This window comes from Symphodus melops, assembly GCF_947650265.1.
Source record: "Symphodus melops genome assembly, chromosome: 16".
Lineage (NCBI taxonomy): Eukaryota > Metazoa > Chordata > Actinopteri > Labriformes > Labridae > Symphodus > Symphodus melops.
The window spans coordinates 4,412,946-4,439,676 of record NC_136706.1 but is presented as its reverse complement, the minus strand read 5'-3'; the positions used below and the strand labels follow the sequence as shown (position 1 = coordinate 4,439,676).

Sequence of the window (26,731 nt, the reverse complement as noted above, 5' to 3'; positions counted from 1 at the left end):
AATTCATCATTTACTTTACATTTACTTTAATGTTAGCTCAAATTATTTTTAAATGTTCCACCGCCTCCTTCATGTTAAAAACATTTATAACGTTAACCCTACCACTTCAATTATCCAGGAAAAGATAAATAAAATGCACCAAGGAGTTTTCTTTCTCGGTAAATAACAACCTTAGAAAAAAGGTAAAGTGAGCCCTCAACCACTTAGAGCTAACCTTGCAGATTAAATGTTTTACAAAATACAATAGGAAAGGCGTTTAATTCCTTTCTGACAAAAATGCGAGCGAGCAAAAAGCATTTGTTAGCCAGCAAATTAAGTATTTACCGAGGTAGTGATATGTTAGCTAGGTCATGGCAATAATAGTTAGCTAATAGATGCGAGCCGACAAAAGTAATAGGTTGAATGCTAACATAAGCTGTACGTTTTTTTGTGAGGCATTTTTAGGGAAGCAAATACTTGAACCCTAAATCTGAGCCTTCCAACCCTGTGAGTTGAGAAATGGTTGAATATGGTAAATTGGTGGGAGCTATTCTCAGTTGTACAGAAATAATCTTAAAAACATGACCCTAATATTCTCAATTTAGCCTACTAATTATAGCTCGACCCAAACCTGAGGCCAAGGTGAATATCTTAAAAAACAGTAACACCATTTAATAATTAATGGAGATAATTTTGACAGAGGACAATATTAAATATTTGGTGCATGCCATTAAAACAACACTGGTTACAGAGTTATACTATGTGTTTGGCTTCCATGTATATTACCTGCATTTTGCACATGTTAACAAAAGCCAATATCTTTGCGATGTTGGTTGAATGTTGGTGGCGTTTCTACTCATCTCTTGATAATGTTTTTCTGGGTGAGTGAAGGTAGTATTGACTTTCGCATGAATGTACACATGGGGAAACTTTAACAACAAAGCGTAAGTATAAACCTAAAGTTGAAGAATACAAAAAAAAAAACAATGTGAAACACATATCCAACATCTTCCAACCTTGTGTTTTTTTGCATTTGTTTGTCTCTGTTTATGTCTGTGGCAGTCGGAGACCCCCACCTTCTCCAACCCACTAGACCTCTGACCTCCTTCCCTCCCTGCCTGTCGCCCGCCTATTTATCCAAGAGGCCATGGACAACAGTGCCACCTTCCTGCCGTCCTCTACCACACCTGACCTGAGCCGGCTCCCTTCTCTTGCCCCCTCACACTAAGTCACGTCCCTCTCTCTTTCCCAACCAACCCGCTCCCAACAAAACAACACCTACACAGACACACACACAGACACACACACACACACACACACACACACATTCGCACGCCCCTCTGTTTTTGTAAAGAGATGCTGCAAAATACTTGAAACACCTGCATGACTGACACACAAACATGCTGTACCCTCTGTAGAGGATATGAAATAAAATAAAAAACTGTGTGTAAGTGCACATGTGCATGCACACCTGCTTACTCAATACAAACACATATTTAAAATGTATATATAAGCAAATACATGCAGGATATACGTTCCCTAATTAAGCATGACTTTGCCTCCTCAAGCCTGTCCATTAGGTGTTCTGGGATCTGACATTCCCTCAGTTGTAGTCATTATCTTAATTATTTTTTTTATCTTATGGTTCTTGTATGTTTTCTCCCTGATTTCTGTTTTTCTTTCCATTTTTTTCATCCTGAAACATTTTTACAAAAAATTATTTTTATTGTTTAGCTTATCTTGTGTGCCTGTCATGCCAATTGAAAGACTTTTTTTTCAATCATGTTTCATGGTAGCTACTTTTTCCTTAAATTATATTTTGGGGCATTATATGCCTCTATCAGATAGACAGCACAGTGGATAGAGTTGGAAATCGGGGAATGACATGCGGGAAAGGGGCCAGAGGACTATGGTCTCTGTAAACTGGGAGCATGAATTAACCACTAGGCCACTGGCTCCTCTGAGGTAACTACTTTTGAACTAAAAAATGACACTTACTCATAAAGTGTGTTACTAATTATTCTGTTCACATTTTTGGGTGACAGTTCATGTCCCCCCCCCCCCCCCCCCCAAAAAAAAAAATAAAAAAATAAAAAAAATGTTGAGGAGCTGAATTACATTCCCTGTTGTACAAACTTAAGCCTACTGATTACAGACAGGCCGACACATTTTGCTCGTAGCACAACAAGATTATTTGTGAGGTATGTCTGTGGGTCTTCTCTTCTTAATGATTTGGGTGGGGGTTCTCCTTCATGTAAGGAGTTTTATTTCTGAAAAATGTTACACCTTTTGCTCCTGAAAGCTCGTTACCAGCCCTTCTTACATCCCCCACAGAATCTCCAATCTCCAATCTCGACCTTCATAGTCTACAGGCCAAGGCTGCTGCTCCTCTGCTTTTCTTTTCTGTTAATCTCTTCCTTATCTTTCTTTTAAATGTCTTTAAGTATAAATATGTAATAAATGTATGTTCTTTCTGCAACTGAATCATTATGAGTGGAGAGCCACATGTTCAAATAATCTCACACAACCACCTCTGAAAAACGCTGCTCTCTGTGTTTCCACATAACCTATGCAACAACTGTTTCCCGATATTACTTTGGCTGAAAGAGGCGCCTCCCATGACACATTTTCCCCTCTCTTCTTCACATAAGATAGTTGTGCGAGGTCTTATCAAGGCTGGATTGAGATAGAAAGTGCAATATATAGAAAGGCCACACGAACACAAGAATTAGGGTGTATAGTAAGATGAGAGGAAGGAAAGCTGTGGCCTGGGTCGCATCCGGAGACTGTTAGATCACTCTTCACCCTGGAACACAGAAGTATGACATTATGACGGCATTTCAGCTTCTGCCCCTTGTCAGAAGACAATTGCTGCCGTGTGAACATGCATCAAATCTTCTGATTGGATTGGAAATCATGCTGTTCTGTCATTTATTTATTTATTTTTGTTTGTTTCCCCCCCTCTTTTTTCATCCTTTTCTTTCTTCTCTCAGTGGTCATGGGGGTGAGTGAGAACATGAAAACAGCCACAGTCTATGCATAAAATGATCACTCGCTCCTCCCGTCTTCACCTCATGGCGTTGTTGAGAACCCGTGATCTGAACCCATCTTTCACCACCTGTTTTGCCGCTGAACTCTTCTGTCAGTGTGATGTGTTGTATTTTGACCGTCTCCACAAACAAACCAACCCACCAGCCTCAAAAACCCACATCTATTCTGATCTGCAAGTGATGTCATTCTCGTCATGAAAAAAACCCACCTGAAACACTTTCCTAGTTATTCTTAGTACAACTCCAAAGCAAAGAAAACAAAGCGTATTGTATTTATTATTTATCAGTAATTATTTAAAGTTTATTATGGACATATCTTATATCTTATGTTATGTATATGTGTGGTGCATCTTCTTGGACTTCCACTGTTTAGAATATTTAGTCCACAATGTATGAAATATCATATTTAAATTATTACGAGTAAATGATTAAGTGTATAAGGGAATCATAAAATGGGAAACTTGTATAAAAATTGTACGATGGTGAAAATGATGGATGTTGGCGGTTTGTTTGATACTTTAGCTTGTAGCAGAGCGTGTTTTTGTTTTGTTTTTCTCGTCTCTCCCTCAGGGAGCGACAGAGTGAATGTGTGATATCCTGCAGCCGACAGGACCTGCATCTTGTTCAACCTGCTGTGGATGAAATGATGACTTTACCCTGCAGGACTGCCATGCTTTGTGAACACATTAAAACAATTCAGTGTACTGAACGATGCTTCTTCTTTTTCTTTACCGACAAAGAATGTTGACAGAGGAGCTGAACGGGATCTGTTGAGGGAGGCGATTACCAAAGCTATTAAGATTTTGGAGGAACAAATAAACAGTATGAAACTTGAAGAGCAGATTGCACAACAATGAAGGATTTTTTAAATTCTCTGAAAAAGTTTAATTATTGTTGGAAGCTTTGTAAAACAATGTCAGTTCCTCTTGTGCCTAAAAGATCCGATAGTTTCTCACAGAACTTTAAAGTACAAAACAAATAAAGACCAATCTCTACAAACAGCTCCATTAAGACGCATTTCTCTTAAGATTAACCAAATTAATGATTGCAGTGAATAATGAACAAGGTTCTTATAAGTTATACATTCATTCAGAATAAATGCTTTTAATGTAAATGTCCCTCTCTTGTGACATTAGGGAGAATTCAACACGTTTAAAATAGTTTATGCATGAGACAGGCTTCACACATCACGTTGTCACAAACACATTTTTAAAACTTAGTTAAAAGCATCATGAAGAAGTGGAGACACGACGCGTGTTAAAGTTGCTCAATCAGCTTTATTCAGGAGAAGGGGAGAAAATATTACTCAAGGAAGAAAAACAAATCAGTAAGCTTCTGTCAGAAGCAGCCCTTCAACAAATCAGTTCTTTTATTCCTCTGAAAGATCCTTCATTTCCATCCAACAGTAATTTTTCTACTTTACATTAAAACTGATTAGTTGAGTCACTAACTTATCCAAATAAATAGAATATTTTCTCTTTCCTTCTTTTAGTCAATCTTTGTAATAAATCACAACCATCCAACCGCCAAAGCCTCGAACTAACAGGCGTACAGACACTTCTCCCTGCCAGCAAACACAGCAGAGCAGCTCCCCCCAACACACACACCACCAGGCATAATGAATATACAATATGTTACACAGTTACAGTATATACACCACCTCCTTTACAGTGAAGACAATAGATGATTTTACTCTGCTATTTCTTTGAATCACACATTTTTTAACAGTGAATTAAAAAGCGTGGGAAGTCACGTTATCCACGTCGGTTCATAAGCGAGCCCCGAAATAACACTAGAAGCTTTCTATTGGACGTTTATCTCTTGGTTAACCCACTCCCGAGTACAAAGTCAAGTCAAGGAAGAGTCAGATTGTGTGGATTAGTTTTAAAGGAAACCAAAACGTGTAAGAATGCTTTGAGGAATTTTTTTTTTTTTTTTTTAAATCAAGAGAGGCCGCTTACACCAAAGTGCTGTGGTTAACGTTTGGACACAAACAGACCGTTTGGCCTCCACATTAAATCTTGAATACATTTTGGCTTGAATAACAGGTCTCAGATGCACCAACGCTTTCTGTACTGCTTTTTAAATGTCATGTGTGCAATTAAATAAAGTGTCTTCTAACTCAAAGTAAGCACATCTTAAGATTCAAGGACATCCAAATAAGAGGGTAAAAATACCTTCAAAAAGACTCATCTATCATGGAATATTAAACTTGAGGAGAGACTCGGAGAAAACAGAGGACTCTACTGTGGCTTGATAGTGATACTGCAGATCTATGAAATAAGTCAAAAGAGAAAGAACTTCAATCACAATTTGTGAATATGAGCATCTCTTCCTTACAGCTGTGATGTCTTCAAGAAATGACAAAGTAGTTAGTGATCAGATCTAGTCGATTGATTTAATGCCCAGAGAAGAATAAGTTACATGTTTTTCATAAAATATGAACAAGACTAGTTTTGTTTTTTCCAGTTTTGATAAGAGGTGTTCATTTCCTCAAATTGGGATTGGTCCCTCACTTTCAGGAATCATTTTACAAATTCTTAATGCAAGCAATCTCTTTTACTCCACTGATATTTACAAACCTTCCTCAGTCATCCTCAAAGTGCAACACTGCACAAACACACGCTTTCAATTCATTTGCTTTCGGGTTGGAAACCTCCGCCTCACAGAGGGGCTTCATACGGTTCTTCTTCTCCTCCACAGACGTTAACAAGGGGCTCTGTAGTAGAAAACGTCTTCAGAGGACACAATGAGAAGCTCTGTACAGATTTAGTGCAATCATACTTATATAATCTGATAGAACTCTAGGAAGAAAAAAAAAATACAACAGATGCAACGTCAGGCTGTTTGGATCACACATCAAATACACGCTCACACTGTCCAGTTGTAAAGGATGTGCATGGATTCATCTTTGATATGTGGAAATGCAAGAAAACGTAACAGAAACGACCGGCCTTTTTCTTTCTTTTTTTTTTTTTTAAGTGTTGACTTCAATGAAATCTTTAAAGAGCCCACAGAGTAGAAGATGGAGCTCCAGTTTGATAAAAGGCAGACGAACACCTCGTGATCACAGAAAATAATAGAGAGAGAGAGAGAGAGATATTTTAACACTAAACTCCCAGTAACCTCCTGGTGTCACCGTGCCTGTGTCTCTAACACAAGTGACACAAAGACAAAGAACTATTTGAAGAAACAATAAAGTGTAAAGCAGCTCTCGAGCTCACCCTCAAAGCTCCAACATGTAGAGAGCAGCTTGATGATCCAGATTCAGACTGCATCTATCCCCCTCAATGACTGAGAAACCACCTTTTTGTAACAGCTGTGGATTCTCCGACAGGATGCGTGACGACAGAGTTCACATACATCAACGTTTCGCACTTTACAAACACGACTTACTCTCAGTGTTTTGAGGGAAAAGATGACTAAGACAAAAGTCGGTTTGAGAAAAGTACCAATCTGTCCCACCTGCCTCCGTCTTCCTGAATCTGATCATGGAACCACTTTCAAACAGACCAGCGCATGCGGCTTCGTGCACCGAGTTTCTTCGCTGACTTTCTTCTACGCCTCGTCCGCTCTTTCACCGTCTCCCCGTCGTCACCTTTACATGTCACTCAACCCCACACGTAAATAAACACGTTATTACATTCAATCTTGATGCTCCTTTTTTGGCATTTCTACAGTGAATTGTGTTCAAACTGAGATTTGTACGACATTAAATGTGCACATCAATGAGCTGCTTTTTTTTTTTTTTACAGCTGTTTAAGTACTGTATCAGCGAGGGGTTGACGTATACGCCCCCTTTTATTGCACTTATGTGTAAGATGGGAGGCGAGAAGGGGGATGGGAATAAAGAATTGTGGTGAGGAGAATAATCAGATTGCCTTTGGGAATCGTGATTATCTCTTTGCTATGAAGAGCATTAGAAAGAAGAAAACGCACATAAGTGCTAACACAGAACAGAAGAGAGGGGGCTTTAAAATTGAAGAGATTCACATTCCTGTGACGACTTCTGAAGGTGGTCAAAGTTCTTTAAGTGTTTGTGATAAATAAGATAGGAACAGTTGTGTTTTACTTTCTTCAGATTTCAAGACAAGTCCAATATGGGGCCCTCGCACACACACGTGCACACACACACGCCTCACACCACCAGGATCTTAACTTCGTCCTGCTCGTCCGGGCGGTAGAAGAAGGGGATGCATGGGTTCTCTCCGAGGAAGGGGGGCGATCTCGGCGCCCTCTGGGGGTTCTGGATCTCTTGGAGCAGCTGCATGATCTGCTGGGCTGTGCCGTCCTCTTTGGGCACCACAGTCTGGGCGGATCCGGAGGAAAGCGCGTGTGCTGTGGAGGCCTCCTCGCCGGTGGCGGGCTCCGACAGAGGGATGACCTCCATGGCTTCTGCAGCAGAGAAAGAGGAAGAGCAGCGTGTCCCTTTTAATGAGTGTAAAATAAAGAGTGCTTTTAAGACTCATTATATAAAGATTTTCACTGAAGTGACTGGGATGAAGCTATATGAGAGACTTAGACTGATTTGAATTACTATTGAGCCATGATACCTCTTACATTTAAAAAAAAAAAAAAAAAAAAAAAGGACGTAAATTTCCCTCGCATAACTACACATGGACCATCATTTGGCAACAACATGTGGTTAATTCTTTATTCTATTTTTACACGAGCAGACGATCTACAAAGGGCTTTGCAATGGTTCCTTACCTGCTCCATTGACAGCGTTAAACTCTGTGTGTGTGTGTGCTTGATGCTCTAGGTGTGTGTGATCCTCCCCAACAGGTAGCAGGTCAGGGTTCACCGTCCCTGTGCCCGACACGGCTCCAGTGTAGCGGCTGTACCAGTCGTTCCTCTCAGCCACCAGCCTCATCACCAGATCCTGCAGCTCTGCCAGCTTCGCCTGAAGGACGGAAGAGAAAAAGGAAGACGAGGACGGATAAGCAGGCGGAGAGGGAAGAACAGAGTGTGCACTAAGAACAACATATAAGGCTTTATTGTTACTTTAAAACAGAATGCTGCTTTGCAGTACCTTCATCTCCTCCTTGTCCTGCGCCAGCATGCTGATGTACTGTTCCTTCTCCTGGTGTTTCTGCTTCATGATGGCACGCTGACTCTGGTACAGGGCAATATACTCTCCTGAAATACAAACCGACAACAGAGTGAGAGAATGATGAGAATGTAGGAGGAGAAGAGTTCTTCCTGCCTCTGTCTTCATGATCGTTCATCCTGAGCCTGCTGCCTCACCGATAGTGTCAGTCTCTCCCGACAGCTGGATGCAGCGGTGCTCCAGCTCCTCCACCCTCTCCTTCAGGTCCGCTTTCTCTTGCATTAGGGAGGTGAAGCGTCGCTGAAGCTTCTCCATAGCAGCTTGCAGGGCCTGATGAACTTCCACAGGTACACCTCCATCTGGGAAAATGTGGTTTATATCATGTTTAAATAATCTATACAACAGATTGACAGAAAATATGTTTGATGCACTCATCCTCACCCGAGTGTTCATGGCTGTGTTCACAGTGACTGTGCTGGTCCTGAGTGTGCTCGTGTTCGTGTTCGTGCTCGTGCTCGTGCTCGTGGTGATGGTGGTGAGCAGGTTCGTGGTGTTGGTGCTGGTGCTGCAGACTGAGGGCCACAGTGGCCTGGTGACGGGCTGCCATGTGGAGCCGGTGCTCCTCCTCCAGTTGCCTCCTGGCCTCGTCCCTCTCTGCCTCCAACTCAGCCAAAGCTCCTCTTATAAACTCCTCCTGTAGACGTGAAAAACCAACAAACTATTGAGGGTATTGGCAAACTTTAAAGTTCAAATAAAGACAATGGAAAAAGACCCTTTCATATTTGCACAAGAACAAGTTGGGAATGATTATCCATCAGCCTTCTTACCATCTCCTTCTGGCTCTCAAAGTCCTCAGGGATAACTATGGAGGAAGACTTGTTGGGGCTCTCTTGTAGGGACTGGCTTTCGACTCCATCGCCTAAGTGACAAAGTGAAAAACTCAACTTGTGAAAAAAGGAAGCCAGTAAATCTTGTGGCTCAGACAATAAAACACTTAAAATGAGAAATTGAGTCTTTTTTTTTGGGGCAACAGAGGGGGGTAGCATTTTTTACCATTTGAAATTCAAATATTTTGTCTTGTTTTATCTGAACTTTTTAAGGGCATGGTACATGGCATTGACATATTTTAGAAATCAAGCATATAGCATTTGAAATGGAGAAGCTCCATTTATCAAAACACACACACACACACCTTGGTCTCTGGATGACGGGCTAAGAGCCGAACTGTTGAGCAGCTCCTTCACCTCAGTCTTTAGCTGCTCGTTGTCTCTGACCAACAGCTCCAAATGCTCCTGTAGGGAGAGACAGAGCTTTAAGTGTGTGATGGTGCTGCAGGGATAAGGAAGGTGCAGTGACGGAAAACAGAAAAATACTGAAATACTGTCGAATGGACTGACTCCAGACCGTTTGTAAAGAATGTCAGTGTATGATGTTAACTGCCCTACTTTATCACACAAGCGTTTCCTTCATCCCTCCGTGGTCTCATACACACCTGTGCTTGTTTCAGCTGATTGTGGCTGATCTCCAGTTGCACGCGGCCCTGACTCTCATCGTGCTGCAGCCGGTCCATGAGCTGGACCTGCTGCAGATAGTATTGGTTGAGCTGCTCCCGCTCAGAGGCCAGGGTCTGGTATCCTGCACAGTACTGCTGCAGCTGGGCTGCTACCTGGTCTCTCTGCTCCATCAGACCCTGAGCCTCCTGAGATTTCAGTTCCAGCTGAAGAAACAGAGGAGGATTAACACAAATGAGAAGACGAGCCCATAGTCATTTCAAACAGACTCAACAATGACCGACGTCTCAGCCTTCTTCATCTCTGTGACAGATGTTGACAGATGTTTGGTCAACGTTGCCTGTTCTTTGCATATTCTTTTCTTTAAATGAATAACACAGTGCTGCACAGGTGCTGTGTACCTTTGTTCTGTTTTTCAGTATCATACTCGCTCCTGATCTCTAGCAAGCAGTCGCTTTACAGATGACAGTAAGAATATTTCTGACGGTTAGCGCTTTAAGACGGTCTTTTTGGGCACACAATTTCTAAGACATTACTCTCTGTGACATCTTATTTCAATACTTATTTAATGAGTCGGCTGCATTGATAACCTATCCGGTATATTTTATTGGACGAGGACTCAACATATCGGACTGCCAGGATATCATAGTGATTGAAAATGAACAGATTCCATAGCTTTCAAATCGATCAGCAGGCCTCTGATTGTGCTGGACAGTATGAGACCGCACCTGTTCCTTGATGTTGTGGAGATTTTCTTGCAGTTCACCCATTCTGCGAGCCAGCTCTTTTTTCACATGCTGCTCTGACTGGATGGCAGTGGTCAGCTCCATGTTCTCATTCGTCTGTACCGATGAAGAATGAACAGTGAGTAATTTGTTATTCTTACAGACACATCATTGAAACAAAAAACAAGAAGATATAATAAACAAATAAATGCATCTGAAGAAGCGTAGCAGGATGTAAACAGAGCCACATATGGATATCAAGAGTATAAATGACGTTTCTTTCAAAATCTGTTTTTATTTCAAAATAAAAGAACGCTGATGTTTGTCCTTACCAGTTTGACAAATCCGTTCTGCAGCTCAGCCAGCTGGTCCTTCAGAGTGCGGTTCTGGGTGAGGGCACGGCTAATCGTAGCCTTGTCTGATTGAACATCCTCTAACATGCGCCGGCGGTCCTCCGACTCCTGAATCTGGCTGTCCACCTGCCGCTCCATCTCCCCAAGACGCGTCTCCTGCTCTGCACACAGCCGGCTCAGCTGCTCGTTATCTCGAAGCTGCAGGAAACATCACAGAGGCCGCTTATAGAAGCTACACACCAGAGAGTACCAGGGGTCTCTGTTAAAGACCATTCCGCTCTTTGTCACATCTCAAGGTAACAGATGAAGTTTAAAATGATCCTGCATGTATACCTGTGCCTGGAGCTGTGCACTTAAAGCATCTTTCTCCTGTTGGAGAGCACTGAGGGCCTGCTGCAGAGCCACTTCACTCTCCGACGGCCCCGAGGACTGAGGCTCTGCTTCTTTCTGAGAGTGTCTCTCCTGGGACAACAACGCTGGAGGAGGAGAAGAAGAGGGATGATATATTTCCAAATTTCCCTGACTGGGATCATGGCAGCCGTGTCACAGTGTGCTCAGTGTTTATAAAACAAAGCTCAAAGACTTTAAAGGTAATAATTAAAAAATGTGAATTAAGTTTTTCAAACTCTTTGAATTCTTGGCACTTAAAGTAAACTCTTGCACCGATGATGAGGACTTACTATGGAAGAAAAAGACTCAAACACTATGACAGCCTTTCAAAGATTTCATTCAGACCGATATTCATTCAATATTCAGCACATCAGTCAGTGTGCTGCAGGACTCTTTACTTGGTCCCAGAATCACTGATTGATTTTGTTTATTGCCAGGACACATGGAAGGTTAATTATGTGCATCCTCCTCTGGTCAGGCTTAATTAGAAAAGGTTTCCTTTACATCAAGGAATAAGCTGCAAGAAAGCCAATAAAGGAGGTCACAGGAGACGAAGGTGACGTAAACCTCTTACCTGTGGCATGTTTCAGCTCCGTGATGCTCGCCTCCAGTTCTTGGACTCTGCTGATATTTCTGTCCCTCTCCTCTGCGACCAGAGACACCTGCACACAAACACACCACGTTACAGAGATCCACTCTTCATGTGATTGAAGCTTTGGCGTGTATAAGGTGTATGTTAATGTCCTTCGATGATGTACCTGTGTGAGCAGCTGTTCTGTTTTGTCTTTCCAAATTCGGCCCTCCTCCTGGATCTGCCCTGCATAGACGTCCCTCTCCGTCTGCAGCTGAGCTATCGACTCCGTCAGCTACAACAGGAGAAAAGGATTTTTCGGGTCATTCGGAGATGAACAGGCACGAGTCTTCTCCTATCTTTGTATATCAAATGATTGAAGATGGAAATAAAAATGATGCTGCGTCATACATTCTTCAGAATAAATGGCGGTCTGAAACATTGGAGTGCATCATCTGTCACATTCATTTCCATGTCTCTTATGGCTGTATGTGTTTTGCACTACCATCATGGTGTCATACTCTTCTCTTATTCCTGTTGTTTGTTATGCAGGTCTTGTGTTATATTGTCATCATGCCATACATGTTTGTGTTTTTCATGGGTCTGTGCCTCTCCGTTTATGTGGATTGTTTGTTTCTTTGGATTTTATTTATCAATCCTCTTGAAGTGGCACGGGGTGGTAAAGGAAATCGTATTGAATTGCATCATCTTTTAAAACCTCAGAATACTGTAAAGCTGCAGGAAAATATACTAAACATTATGCACCAACTTCAAACAGACCTGGTGATTGTGAGCCTCCAGCTGCTGCTTCTCTTCCACAAGTAACTGGACCTGCTGGTTGGCACTGGAGGGATCTGACTGACTGGAGAACTGGAAAGAAATAAAAAAAGGAAAAACATTAGAACGAAACGTGATTAATACATGAACCTGCCTGCATTGTTTGCAAACACTCTGGGCTCTAGATTGAAACAAATCCAGTGCAGTGGCTTTTCTTATAGATTGGCTGTTAGGCCGATCCATCACCGCCAAATATTGATAAGATTAAGGCGAGTGTCCTTACGCACCTGTTGCAACATGAGGTCGGCCATTTCCAGTCTCTTTTGAAGCTCTTCAAGCTCCAGCCTCATCGCTCCGTTCTCCTCGGACCTCAGCTTTAACTGCTCTGACAGCTCCGAGCTCTGCTGCTTCGACTCTTCACTCAGATTGCTGCAAACGCACAAAAACACAAAGAGAGACTGCTCAGCATTTCTAATCCAACAGGATGAAGCTGGACTTATTCATGACATCCACTGCACTGCATACAATACTATGTATTCTCAATACCAGATACTTCAGCATTTTATCTACTTGTGTATGATAAGTTAAAGTGACTTACTTTAGTCGAAACACCTCTAGCCTCAGACTGTCTCTCTCCTTTTCAAATTCTTTGTTGTGCTGAGTGGAAAAAAGAAAAGAACCATTTGATTAAGTGGTATAAATCAAGAATAATGATATATGCTTTTGTGCTTTATGTTCACACATTCATGCACTTCAAATAAAGCTGGGTTGTCATCTGTGTTGTTTACTGCATTCAGCATTTCTCCTTCCTCAGTGAATTCTGTTTCACAGAGGGAGGGATGACTCTCATGTCCGTTACCTTTTCAAACTGCTTCTGCTGTGTTGACACAGATGAAAGAGTTCTCTCCAGCTCTGACACTCTCTGCTTTGTTGCCTGCAGACATTTATTCAATTCCTCTGCCTCAGCTGCAAACACAAAGAGACACACACCTATTAACTGCTATAAGGGTGAGGACCGTGCCTGAATGAAAAAATGTCTTTCAAAGGCATGCTGTGTGTGTGTGTGTGTGTGTGTGTGTGTGTGTGTGTGTGTGTGTGTGTGTGTGTGTGTGTGTGTGTGTGTGTGTGTGTGTGGGGGGGGGGGGGTTATATTTTTAAACACACATACACACCTGATTTTTGCCGTGCAGCCTGCTGTGTGTACTGTAGTGCTGTTTGCAGCTCGGATTTCTCTGACACCAGTATACCGATGGTCTGGATGTGAACCTTGAAAGGACAGATCAACAGTAAGTACAGCTTTTAATGAGTCACAATAACATCATGTCCTTTTTTAAAATCAAGGAAGGAGGATGACGGCAAGATCCCTGACATTATATATTCACACTTTGTATGACAGTACAATGAGGATTTCTTTTTTTTTTTTAATCACGTTTACTCTGCAATGACACATTATCAGATATTTTAAGTGACACTTTATTAAAAGGTTTTTTTTTTAATGTTTAGGTAAGATAGGTTACCTGTAATTGCTCCCGCATGGCTCCCTGTTCCTTTGAACATTTCTGTTCAAACTCTTTTCTCTCCTGTTTGTAAGAAAAAAAATCCAACGTTTATGAATACCCATGAGGGGAAAAGCTCAGCAGACTGGAAAGAGAGAGACAATAATGAGCAGACTGTTCACCTTTTGAAGCTGATCTGAAAGTCCCTGAGAGTGCTGAACCTGGCAGAGAGGATATATTGCTAAGTTAAGCAAAGATCAACATTTCTTTCATCATCCCAGCAGTGTTACATCTTTCTACGCATGTTCTAAAACACGACCAAACTTCTGCCACAAAGGACTCTGCATACCAGACAGGACAGGGATAGCTCAAAACACTGGATTAATGAACCTGTTTAGCAATCCTTTATGTCACAAAGAATGAGTTTATGCGGTTAGTTAACTTAATTGCATGAAAGATCTTTAAAATGAGGTATCTATCATCTGGTTCTGAGGTGTGCAAACACACTGCAGCATAAAGTAAAAGTTAGTCAAACTTAAAAGATAAATGACAAACATGCATGACTTTAATTCAGTTCATCACTGCTGAAGATGACATGCACAATGCAGACAGTTCATGCACTGATGAGGAAATTGTGGGATGGCAGAAAAAATGGCTACTTCAAACACATACACACACACACACACAATGAAGCATACAAACACAGCTTCTTACCAGCTGGTCTAGCTTGGTAGTGAGCTGAGCGTTTGTTAGGTTGCTGGACTCCAGGGCGGCTGCCAGCTCCTGGTTCTGACTCTATCACGTGCACACATGCATCCGGGAAAGAAGAAATTAAAATAAAAAAAGGATAAAGTGTAGTGGAAAAAAAGTCAAACAAGGAATACATGGGAGGAGTGGAAACATTGTGTATTATTAACATGGAGGTAAACAATAGCACCTTCAAAAGTGTCAAAATAATGTGTTTGAAACATGAGAGGAGAACGATGGAAATAGATAAATGGCTGTTTAACTGATTAATGGGACGTCTTCAGGTGTTAACCGTCACTCTGCAGAGCCACATACATCATGGCTTCCTTTAAACTGCCGTTCTCATGGTGTAAGACCCCTGCCTCGTATTTAAAAACTAATAGGTCATGTTAGATTTCCACCTCACCTCAAGTTCTCTTTCACTGACCAAAGGTGCTCCATCTCCGTTCACATATGCAGAAGATGTCTGAAATGACAAGCACCGACTTTAGGTTCAGTCAAACTCACAGTTGATGCACTTTGAACGTAGAAATCGAGTGTTTCACGTCAAGATCAGAGGATAAGTGCTGCCATACGTTCTCAACAAAACAACTTAACTCTCAGCCATGTCTCAGTAGACGTAACCCCCCCCCCCCAAAAAAAAAAAAATACAGGATACATGCGCTAGAATCAAAAATGACTATTATCTATGAGCTTAAAAATGTGTTGGATCTGTTTAGTCAGCAGTTGTTACACCTGCATTTCTCTAGTATGTACTGTAGGGCATCCAACTCTTATAAATAACTCCACCATCACCAGTAGGATACATATTTTATTCATATTTCAAGAAAGCAATTAAAGACAATGTATCTTTCTCATTTGCTGTTGACTGTGTAAACCAAGTCCACAGAAAGTGTATCAGACTGGTTCAGTGTACCAGTTGATGCTGCCAGCATGCTTAAGGCCAACTGGGAACAACTGGCAAATTGAAAATGCTTCCAGTGCATTCCTGCCAAGAATAGACGCAGCGCACCCTCAGCCAGCGTGCACACCAGTGGTGCTGTGTTATTGTTTGTCACAGGAGAGTGTGTGTGTGTGTGTGTGTGTGTGTGTGTGTGTGTGTGTGTGTGTGTGTGTGTGTGTGTGTGTGTGTGTGTGTGTGAGTGACTATGACAGCAGAGGTTTTTTAAGTCGTACCTCAGAGACCAGGCCGTTCAGCTGCTGGGAGAGCTGTCTCAGGCTCTCTGTGGAAGACAATGGTCTGTAGAAAACACAGAGTTGATCAATGTTAAACATTTATTTATGTTATTTCCTTTGTTCTGTTGGTTTTCAATGGCTAAATTAGTCGGCTATAAGAAAGGATCATTAGAAACCTTTTTGCACCTATGATGTGATATTAATGTTTAATGAAATGATGTCAATGAAAACATTAACATGACACAAAACATAAAGCACCTGATTGCAAGCTGTCACAGAAGAAGATGAACTTTATTGTGACAGTGGAAAATTTGCCTTGGACCTCACAGCGCTTTGGGGCAGTAACAAAAAACCTAAATACATTCAAGTCAGCTAAAGCTGTGCTCAACAGTCCCAAAACTATTTTTTCCCCCCTTAGACAAACGCATGTATACAACAAGTCCACAGGCATAAATAAGCATCTTGTGCTTTATGTTTCCATTAAAACAAAAGAAAAGAGAAATCGAGTCACCTACCTGTTTTCTTCTGTTAAACACTCGTTGCCATTCGTATCAGGATAGTCCTGCAGAGAGAGAGAGTGCGACCAAAAAGAGGAAGAGATGTCGAGAAAGAGAGAAAATGTTTTATATTAAAAAAATACTTATGTGATGGCAAGGCACAATTATACACGACACAAGCAGAGGAAGTGCGGTTTACATTACACACAAACATATAGGAACATAAACGCTGATCTTAGAACCGTATAAAGAGAGACACACACCTGCAGGTCAGTGATGTGAGCGGCAGACTCAGAGTTAGTAGCAGTGTTAGGGCTAGCAGTGTTAGATACAGGTGAGACGCGACCAGGCTCGGCCGATGGCTCCTCCAGTAGCTGTGGATCTGAGGAGCCCATGACCTCCATGTCAGCAAACGTCTGAGGTGACACACACACACACACACACACACACACACACAAAGAAAAGCACACACTGGTTTAATGCCCAGACTGGGAGCAGTAACGATGACTGATAGCAGACTACAATGACACAGTTAGTACTTATGAGCATGAAAAAGTGATAACTGTCATGAATTAGATCGATGATGTGATGCCGACACGTCAATTATACCATTAACACTTCCAGATGGTGATATCTGCAATGTTCCGACGGTACAATGTCTAAGCAAAAGTAATAATAAAATAAAATGGAGGGTTTTAGGTTTATTTCTGAATGCAAGCTCTGTACGTTGAGCTGAGGCAGGAGAGGTGTTTTCCTGATCCAGCTACCCAAAGGGCTCTCTGTAAATCTTGCAGAATGAAAGCACAGACAGAACTCAAGACTGAGGTGTTTCAACGACTAACTTTAAAGTGAATATGTGCGAGGCATCGGGAACGACATTCACTGGAATATTAACACTTTTAAGAGTTCAAGCAAACAAGACAGAAAAACAACAAAAAGGTTGAAAACATTGACACACATGTATATATATTTCTTGTTTCCAAGATCCATGCCTGTATGATGCACCAAGGCTTACATATCACAGCCATGCCACAACTGAGACACATGCAGCTCTATGTGAACAATCTGCCCGGCAAAACTGAACTTCACGAATGATAATGAACAGACAACACTTGGATGAATCCAGAGAAATAACTGTGCAACCTCCATTTGTGTAACTGTCTTATTAATGATTCAGAAAAGCACAACACTAATTTAACAATATGCACCCGATGCTTTCTGCTCCGTGTGACAAAAAGGAAAATGCACACGTGACTCAAGGAGGATTTGAGATCGAGGAAGCAAAGTGAAACGTTAAACGTCACATGAGGAGCAGCTGAAGAATGCAGGGATGGAAAAACAGGCAGGAAGGAGAGACAGAGGCTCACCTGACTGTTGCCATTAGGAGGGAGGACTACTCCATTGCTTTGAGTAAATGCTTTCAAAATACGGTCAAACTACAGGGGGGAAGAAACAAGGGTGGAGGATGAAAGAGGTGTGAAAGGGGAGAGAACAAGTATGAGTATAAACAGGCACAGAGAAGCAGCAGCTTCAGGACAAGAAGGAAAAGTTGGAGAAGGAAAAGTTGGAGAAGTGAGCAGGGTGTCTAATGAGGAGGAAAAAATAGACGAGTACGCTCAGTCCACTGATGTCTGACCTAAGTGTAACTAGTATAACACCGTCAGAATCATTTCTCGAAGAGAACTGGGGCAGAACAACATCTTTCTAATTGGTACCAGAGAATCTCTCAATGACAAATACTAATCTGAATAAGATTCCTCAACAATCAGCACCTCAAACTAGCAAATGGACCGTGCTCACATTTTTCATGTGCCATGTCAATAATTCTTTACTCACCCTCCCATGTAAAGCACATAGAGGTATGTTTGTTTCACCTTTGGATTTTAAAGGATGGAGGCATTTGCTAATTTGATAGAAAATCAGCTGTAAAGCACATCAGCGATGTAAACTTTTCAGGTCATACACATTTATTTTAAGGATTAGCTTTGAGAAATCAGAAGGCACAAATAGAGGTTTATTATTTGACAAATAGAAGAAGGATGACGTGCAGGCAAACATGTGGAGCAAGTGGCAGTGACTTACATTAACTGGAGAGTTTCTGTCTGTTGATGCAGCATCGTATTGATTCGGTCCTTTCACTTTCCTCTTCTTCTTGGCCCCTGCACCTCCTCCACCTCCTCCACCCTTATCTCCTGCCACACTTGCAGGGGAGCTCTTCTGCTGAAACTCCTTCAGCTGAGAAGCACATGAGATAAGGAAACGAAACATGAATAAGAAGTGCAGCGAACCCTTTGCATCAGATGAAAACACTGATCTATAATTTCAAAGAAATTATTATTAATAACTTGTGAGTGGAATAAAGACTTGGAAATTCAGATCTGAGATCTTCTCTCTGACAACAGACCAGCTCTTCAAAAGACAAAGTTTCAAATTCTGACTGAACATACAGTAAATATATAAACTTGTGACAAGTTGTTATTGTGTTTAACTTTGGCTTGTCTGCTCAATGGCTGACTGTTCAAAAGCAAACAAGATGAAGTTGATATCTTGTGACAAACTATGATCATCTGTGCGTAGGTAATGCGTTTGTTTTGGCATCTGGCCTGTGACAGCTGCAGAATGGGACCAGGGACAACCAAATGGGAACGGTTTTTAAAACATTAAGGAGGAATTGCATCTAAAATGTGTATATTTAAATGTTGTAAGCATGCCCCACTTCCCCACAACTGAGGTAGGATAGCAAGGAAATGCTGACGAGTCATTTCCTTCAAGCTAACATCCCACAGCTGATGATAAGGCCATCTTTCTGACTAGCCTAACATCCCACCTAGCCAAAGCCCACAGCAGGACAGGACAGAGGGGTGTCAGCTGTCAAAACAAGTCCCCGTCCTTCTCTCACGCTAACTGTTCTACACTGCGCCTTCACTGTTTGTTTAAAAATTGCTGTTTGCTCGCATTTTTTGTAAAGATAATAGAGACACGGAAGAAAGCTGACGAGTGCGGTATGGCATTCCTTACATTCACACACAGCCAACTATTCATTAGTTAGCCGGCTTGCTAACCTCAACTTGCATCAGTTAGCACATCAAGGTTTGCTAACACCATATTTAATGTTATCTAAAACCACAAGGCAAAGAGAGAAAGCTATAAGCTGAAGGGTGACTAAGTAAAAAAAAGCGTGGGATGCTGAAATTGCCTCAATGAACTAAAAATAGTCCACATAATCTGGGGAAAGTTAATGCTATCAATACAGGCCGAGAGGAAGCACCGGTCTATCCTGCGCATTTCAGCCGCCAGAGGAGCACGAGAGATGGAACAAGCGACAGCGCAGAGGTCGGGCGACGTGTAATGACAACACCCCTGCTCCGCAAAAGACATGATAATAAACGGGGGAAAAAAACATATGCAACACAAACTCTCAGAGGATAGAAAGGAGCTGTTCTTCCGATTATTTTTAGCCAGGCAAGTTGTGAAATACTTTACCTTTTTCTTAGCTGCAGCGAGTTTGATTTGCCTGCTCTGGTCGGCCATACTGCTGCTCTGATGGTGAACGGACCGAACCACGTCATCAGTTTGCTGTCTGTCAGTGTCGGTGCCGATAGAGGGCGAAGTCTCCGGCCCTCACTTTAAACATGATCTGGGGAAAGGATGGGCAACTTTGGTCACAGCAAGGGCCACATTCATTTAATTCTCACTGCCAGAGGGCCAAATTGTAGGCTACTCTTAGGTGGATTTATAATTCAGGAATATATAGCTACTGCTTTTAAATTAAAACCAGTCAAGACCATGATCCTTTCTAAAAGAACAGACCACTTCAGGTCTTTTGTCGTTTCAACCTGTATTCTTCATGTTTCTAATTAATTGATGTGTAAAAAATGACCTGAGGGCCACTTTGAGGGTTGAGGGGGTCCGCATGTGGCCCCCTGGGGCAGCAGTTTGTTTGTTTGTTTATTATGGATCCTCACAACATGCAAAACACTCCTTAAAATATATCACATCGACAACAACCACAGAAAACCCTACACAAATGAAAAGAAAGAAACAAACAAACAAACAATCACAAAGGCTCAGCATGACCCTCAGCATCCAAACGATGAACATGGTTTCATTAAAAAAAAAAAAAAACATGGTTACATAAAAAAGGCCTATAGTCCTATCAGTACGGACTTGGGTTTTTTTTTTTAGATAATGTTCTTTGAGTCTTTTTTTTTTTTTTTATAGTTCTTTCAGTTTTCGAACTTTAATTCAGGTGTCCTTTTAATCTTGTTTTCAACAGAATTTAACCTAATGACTTGACTATATAGCTTCAGTGATGATTCTTGAGTGGTTTGGGGCCCTTTAGGCAAAAATCCACAGTAGCAGAGTTCATCACCAAATATGGTATAAATAATCTGAGACCAAAAAAAAGTTTTTAAGTTTACATTGGTATTACTTTCAAAATAAAACTATAAAGGCCACTAAACATCTTGTAATTTCAAAATAAAATATGAAGAACAATTTTTCAGAACATACACCTTAATATAATGCTTACAGAAGTTATACAGTATAACCGTCTTTAAGAGCTAGACTAACAACGTTTAGTCATTTATTATTTTATGAGTGAACGCCATCAGACAGGGGTCCCTTGCGGAAGTTGAACTGTCATTGCAAACTTTGCACATTTTAAGCCACTGTAGTTTAAATTTTGTCAGCCCTAAGGGGCCTCCCTACAGGCTTGGGGGGCCCCATCGGCGCTTGCCTTGCCTGTTGACAAGCAGCGCCTCTGTATACCTAATGCCCAAGGTTCACAGTACAATCAGAGGTAAACAGTGGTTTAAAGATTTAAAGATGTAAATTATTATCCAACTTGTGAAAAAAAAAAATCATGCTTTATTAAACTTTAAAATTTATTCATGAATAATTGTATTTTTTGCTGGATTAGCTCTTACATTTTTGGTATATGATGTTTGTCCTCCCTCCAACATTCATCATGCAGTGTTATAGTTTTACTTCTATTTTAGGATGAAAAGGTCTATGGTTTGATTAAGACTGATCTACACAAAAGACAAAAAATGTTAAGGGTCAGTAGAGGGGAAACATATAATACAGTATAGGGCCCCAAGACCCTGCAGGATGCAATCATTCTTTGTCTGACTTGTTAATGAAATTTCCAGGAGGGCAAAATTAATAGACAAGCCGTGAAATTATTATGATAAGTTTCAGTAATTTGCTACAAATGATTAATTAACTATAATGGTCTTACGCCTTGAAAAAATATGGTAGAATAACATCTTATTAACAAGGTAGAGCAGCAGTGTGCGGAGCAGCAACGTTGCATCGATTGTCTTTAAGGACACATTGAGTTTGTAGACTATTCTGTGACTCTTTTTTGTGGTCATTCACCAGAAGATTTTTTTTATTGTTTGAGCGTGCTCCTCTTTGTACTGTTTAAACCCCTTAAAACAACCCCTTAATGAATACATCATTGAATGAAGAAAGAACAAAACAGAATTCCTGAAACAAGCTTATTTTTTTATCCTCACCTCAGCAGTAAATTGATTCCTGCTCTGGAATTGTTTTTCACTCTGTTTCTTGTATTTTTACACAAGCTTGGTTCTACAACAGAAGAAGACGGTGTGGTTGTTGTAAAACCATAGAGCATAATGACAGCCGTTGACATCGGCTACAGGATGCTTGTAACAATACTAAATACTTTTGCTGGCACGAGTCTAAACATTTGAAAGGGTTAGCTATTGCACCCAGTTACCTAATCTTGACCTATTTAGACTTCTGTCACAAGTGACTGTAGGCCATAGTAGAATAGAGTGTGTTTTATGTATGTGCTCCTTAACCTGCAGATGTGTATATTGTGCAAAAATGACCAAGTGCATTTGTAATGTATATCATGTAGTGCCGTTGAGAGCCTGCTATATATTCAATGTTTCAAGTACTGCAGGTTTCTTGTATTTTAAGTGGGGATGTTAAGCCTTAATTGAACTTGTGTACATTATATGATGAAACGTCCAGACAATCTCACTCATCTGATGTAACAACCTTTGATGTTTAGTCACATGCATTACACACAAGGTTTGTACAGTTCTCAAACATTGTATTGAGTCATTACTTCTCATGCTGTCACAACAGTAGGTTACTCAGCAAACCCCTTTAAACAACACAAACATGAACTTGAATGATAATCAAATTCACGTGAATATATATATTTTTTTTTTTTAAAACTTCAAATGTAAGCTTTTTTTTATGTGAAAAAACTCTACTTCCCTAGTCTCTAGAGTGGCGTGTCAGTGCTCCAACTGTGTTAATGAATTCGCTTGACAGACAGCCAATCAGCAGCGGCACAGTGGTCTGGAATCAGTGACGTCGCCGAGACCCGATGTGTGCAAATCAGCGTCGGCCAGCGTGCCGGTGGAAACCAATCAGCTTGTTCCAACGAGCAGCTACTCAGCCAATCGTGTGCCTCCACGATTGGGAAGAAGCGACCTGCTTATATATCGAGAGCTCGCAGTTCATTCAACATCACTTCACAGAGGAGAAAAACACGAAAGATACAGAAAAGACAGACACGCTCGGCGTTTATAGAGACAACGTGAAGGGCCGTAAATTCATTGACGACACTGTTATTCAGGTATGTGTAAACATTTCTTTGAATATGATAATTCGACGACGTTATATTTAGTATTTTCTTCCACGTTTTTTACGTGACGTTTTTTTCATCCTCATCAAGCTAGCTGAGCTAACCTTCTTGACTTTAGTCATATATTTTACCTAACGTACTCATAGCCTTTAATGTATATGGATAAAGAATGTGTTAGTAATGCACAATGCCAAGGTATCGGTCCTCTAAAACTGGTCATTATGGTTTAGTACGCCGCCGTGCACGTCTGCTAAGTACGCAAACGTGGTTAAGCAAGGTACCGGCGGAAGAGGAGGGGGGGGGGTGCTTGCTCCACCCAGTTGACCCATGTTCTTCTAAGACTTGGAGCTGTGACATTTTGTGATTTATTTTCACAAACCCAGTCTATCTAATCCTCCCAGATAATCACAAGCCAGCGTTGTCTGATGATACTAGCTTTGTGAAATGGTAGGCAGGGATCACACGTCAGTAACTCAAAGCCACATTGTTCTAATAATCTGTATTTTTTTTTTGTAGAATTTTCTTTTTATAGGTCGGAGTGTGAGCAAGCAGATATGAGGCTGTTGTGGGTCGTAATGTTGGTGGCCGGCACCGTGTTTGCCGATGATGACGACAAGAATAATGTGGGCACTGTGATTGGAATCGACCTCGGGACCACCTACTCATGGTAAATAGAGAAAAGTGACAGCTGTCTTGATTGTTTTAGATCCAAATGAAACTCATACATTTGGAGTGCACTTTCTTGTTAGTTTTTTTTTAGAAATAATTTGTTTTTTTCTCCCCTCTCTGTAGTGTTGGAGTGTTCAAGAATGGACGTGTGGAGATCATTGCCAATGACCAGGGTAACCGCATCACTCCATCATATGTGGCCTTCACCAGCGAGGGGGAGCGTCTGATTGGTGACGCTGCCAAGAACCAGCTGACATCTAACCCTGAGAACACGGTCTTCGATGCCAAGAGATTGATCGGGCGCACTTGGGGAGACTCAACTGTGCAGCAGGACATCAAGTACCTGCCATTCAAGGTAAGTTTTCACACTTCTCAAAGTTACTCTTAAGATCTTTTGGTATCCTTTGAGCATCGTTCTCTGTATACAACATTGATTTTATGTTCCCGTTTAGGTAACAGAGAAGAAGAGCAAGCCTCATATTCAGGTAGACATTGGTGGTGGCACAATGAAGACGTTTGCTCCTGAGGAGATCTCTGCCATGGTGCTGACTAAAATGAAGGAGACTGCTGAGGCTTATTTGGGCAAGAAGGTACAAAACAATCTGACAAAAAACATTAAGATATAAACCTCATCAAAACCATAATCAAAGCTAACAAGCTTATTCTTTCGCCAGGTCACACATGCTGTCGTCACTGTCCCCGCCTATTTCAATGATGCCCAGCGTCAGGCCACTAAGGATGCCGGAACCATCGCTGGCCTGATTGTCATGAGAATCATCAATGAGCCGTAAGTTTAGAACAATAATGTTTTTAGTTTTTTTTTGTGTGTGAAATATTTCCCTTAATTTTTTTGTATTAACTTTTTTTTTTTTTAAAGAACTGCTGCTGCCATCGCTTACGGCCTTGACAAGAGAGACGGCGAGAAGAATATTCTCGTTTTCGATCTTGGCGGTGGCACCTTCGACGTCTCCCTGCTGACCATCGACAATGGCGTGTTTGAGGTGGTGGCAACCAACGGTGACACCCATCTTGGAGGCGAGGACTTCGACCAGCGTGTCATGGAGCACTTCATCAAGCTGTACAAGAAGAAGACTGGCAAAGACGTGCGCAAAGACAACAGGGCGGTGCAGAAGCTGCGTCGTGAGGTGGAGAAGGCAAAGAGGGCGCTGTCCGCTCAGCACCAGGCCCGCATTGAGATAGAGTCCTTCTTTGAGGGAGAGGACTTCTCTGAGACTCTGACCCGTGCCAAGTTTGAGGAGCTCAACATGGTAAGTAATTAAAAGATCACTTTGATTACTGATAAGCTGTTACTATGATAGAATATATATACCCTCTTATTTATGACTCATTGGTTTACTAACTGTTAAACTTTTCGTTTTACAGGACCTGTTCCGTTCCACCATGAAGCCAGTGCAGAAAGTGTTGGAAGACTCTGACCTGAAAAAGTCTGACATTGATGAGATTGTCTTGGTTGGAGGCTCCACCCGTATCCCCAAAATCCAGCAGCTGGTGAAGGAGTTTTTCAACGGCAAAGAGCCCTCCAGGGGCATCAACCCTGACGAGGCCGTAGCATACGGAGCTGCTGTGCAGGCTGGAGTGCTTTCTGGAGAGGAGGACACTGGTAGGTTATCATCGTCTCGCCTGACTGTATCTATTCCACTGAACGAGCTATTCTAGTGTACTGATGGTTTTCCTCCCTTGCAGGTGACGTTGTTCTTCTGGACGTGTGTCCCCTGACTCTTGGTATTGAGACTGTTGGAGGAGTCATGACTAAACTGATCCCCAGAAACACTGTGGTGCCTACAAAGAAATCCCAGATCTTCTCTACAGCCTCTGATAACCAGCCTACTGTCACTATTAAGGTTTACGAAGGTAAGGATTGTGCAAATCCAAACATGAGGAGGAAGGATAAAAATATCTGCTTTTTATTGATGCGGAACACAAATTAAGTTTAATCATTGACTCTCTCTGTCTCTCCAGGTGAGCGTCCTCTCACAAAAGACAACCATCTGCTGGGCACATTCGACCTGACCGGCATCCCTCCCGCCCCTCGTGGTGTGCCACAGATCGAGGTCACCTTTGAGATCGATGTCAACGGCATTCTGCGCGTCACAGCCGAGGACAAAGGCACAGGCAACAAGAACAAGATCACCATCACAAACGACCAGAACCGCCTGACGCCAGAGGACATCGAGCGCATGGTCAACGACGCAGAGCGCTTCGCCGACGAGGACAAGAAGCTGAAGGAGAGGATCGACGCCCGCAATGAGCTGGAGAGCTACGCTTACTCTCTGAAGAACCAGATCGGAGACAAGGAAAAGCTCGGCGGCAAGCTGTCGGATGAGGACAAAGAAACCATCGAGAAGGCAGTAGAAGAGAAGATTGAATGGATGGAGTCTCACCAGGAGGCTGAGCTGGAAGACTTCCAGGCTAAGAAGAAGGAGCTCGAGGAGGTGGTACAACCAATTGTTAGCAAGCTTTACGGCAGTGCGGGAGGACCACCACCAGAGGGCGCAGAAGGGGAGCAAGAGGAGAAGGACGAGTTGTAGTCAAGTTTGCCATCAACTCTTTTTGTCCCCCCTCGCCTCTCTGTTAGTGGCACCTAGATGTACATAATGAACTGATGAGACTCAAATCGTGAGAGGAATGGTCGTGAAGTGGTTGCGATAAAAAGCTACCATACTGAATCCTCTGAAAGACTTAAAAAAAACAAAAGTTTCCGTGAGAGGTGTTCTCTTCGCTGGAAGGTGGAGATATTCGTCAGCCTGGATATGAGGCTTGCTGCTGCTGTTCTCAGGCAGTCCTGTTGGGGTGATGTAGTGGGGAGGGACTTAGTGGGTGGGGACAGGTGTTAGTGGGCCAATTGAATTTGAAGTCTGTGGGATCAAGGGCTCATTATGTCCACAGGCGAGGCTAAAAGTTATTTATTGAATCTGGTCGTACTTCTGGAAAGACATTGAAATAAATGTTTGATACAAAATGTTACTTGGTTGTCCTTCCTTTTCATTCGTTTCATAGTTTACTAGGTCACTATTAATATTTCAGCACTTTTTGCTTTTTGTAGCACTAAGATGAATTTCTTTATTTACAGAATTAAAAAGAAAAGGAT

General features: G+C 41.9%; 3 protein-coding genes across 7 annotated transcripts in view; 2 read left to right on the top strand and 1 right to left on the bottom strand.

The window, feature by feature from the left end:
* Positions 1-6,111, top strand: part of dnm1a (dynamin 1a) — a 49,172-nt gene extending 43,061 nt beyond the window's left edge. For 4 of the 5 annotated variants that reach the window (XM_079363590.1, XM_079363589.1, XM_079363591.1 and 1 more), the window contains one exon: positions 1,042-2,040. In XM_079363590.1, the coding sequence (XP_079219716.1) occupies positions 1,042-1,072 (31 nt within the window). In that variant the 3' untranslated portion in view covers positions 1,073-2,040. Of the gene's footprint in view, positions 1-1,041; positions 2,041-2,972 lie in introns of those variants that run through there. The other variant, XM_079363592.1, reaches the window with a different exon arrangement.
* A 965-nt stretch (positions 6,112-7,076) lies between these two features.
* golga2 (golgin A2) lies at positions 7,077-20,051 on the bottom strand. Its single transcript, XM_079363588.1, has 27 exons — positions 19,806-20,051; positions 18,405-18,557; positions 16,586-16,738; positions 16,341-16,387; positions 15,826-15,889; positions 15,056-15,115; positions 14,617-14,697; positions 14,085-14,123; positions 13,924-13,986; positions 13,579-13,672; positions 13,266-13,372; positions 13,005-13,063; positions 12,694-12,835; positions 12,410-12,499; positions 11,817-11,924; positions 11,633-11,720; positions 11,002-11,144; positions 10,648-10,866; positions 10,319-10,432; positions 9,572-9,796; positions 9,272-9,371; positions 8,907-8,998; positions 8,521-8,773; positions 8,277-8,438; positions 8,062-8,168; positions 7,740-7,932; positions 7,077-7,424 (listed from the first exon to the last, which is right to left on the bottom strand). Exons 1-27 carry the CDS (start codon positions 19,851-19,853, stop codon positions 7,168-7,170), a joined length of 3,261 nt encoding a protein of 1,086 aa, XP_079219714.1. The 5' UTR covers positions 19,854-20,051; the 3' UTR covers positions 7,077-7,167.
* A 2,737-nt stretch (positions 20,052-22,788) lies between these two features.
* Positions 22,789-26,607, top strand: hspa5 (heat shock protein 5). Its single transcript, XM_079363601.1, has 9 exons — positions 22,789-22,944; positions 23,470-23,620; positions 23,746-23,977; positions 24,075-24,212; positions 24,297-24,409; positions 24,500-24,890; positions 25,006-25,243; positions 25,327-25,494; positions 25,603-26,607. Exons 2-9 carry the CDS (start codon positions 23,508-23,510, stop codon positions 26,169-26,171), a joined length of 1,962 nt encoding a protein of 653 aa, XP_079219727.1. The 5' UTR covers positions 22,789-22,944; positions 23,470-23,507; the 3' UTR covers positions 26,172-26,607.
* The last annotated feature ends 124 nt before the right edge of the window (positions 26,608-26,731 follow it).

Coding starts and splice junctions, on each gene's coding strand:
- hspa5 (XM_079363601.1), top strand. CDS start 23,508: ATGAGGCTGTTGTGGGTCGTAATGTTGGTGGCCGGCACCGTGTTTGCC. Junction 24,410..24,499: donor ATGAGAATCATCAATGAGCC/GTAAGTTTAGAA, acceptor TTTTTTTTAAAG/AACTGCTGCTGCCATCGCTT. Junction 25,495..25,602: donor CACTATTAAGGTTTACGAAG/GTAAGGATTGTG, acceptor CTGTCTCTCCAG/GTGAGCGTCCTCTCACAAAA.
- golga2 (XM_079363588.1), bottom strand. CDS start 19,853: ATGGCCGACCAGAGCAGGCAAATCAAACTCGCTGCAGCTAAGAAAAAG. Junction 14,124..14,616: donor CTACCAAGCTAGACCAGCTG/GTAAGAAGCTGT, acceptor CCTCTCTGCCAG/GTTCAGCACTCTCAGGGACT. Junction 7,933..8,061: donor AGGACAAGGAGGAGATGAAG/GTACTGCAAAGC, acceptor TCCGTCCTTCAG/GCGAAGCTGGCAGAGCTGCA.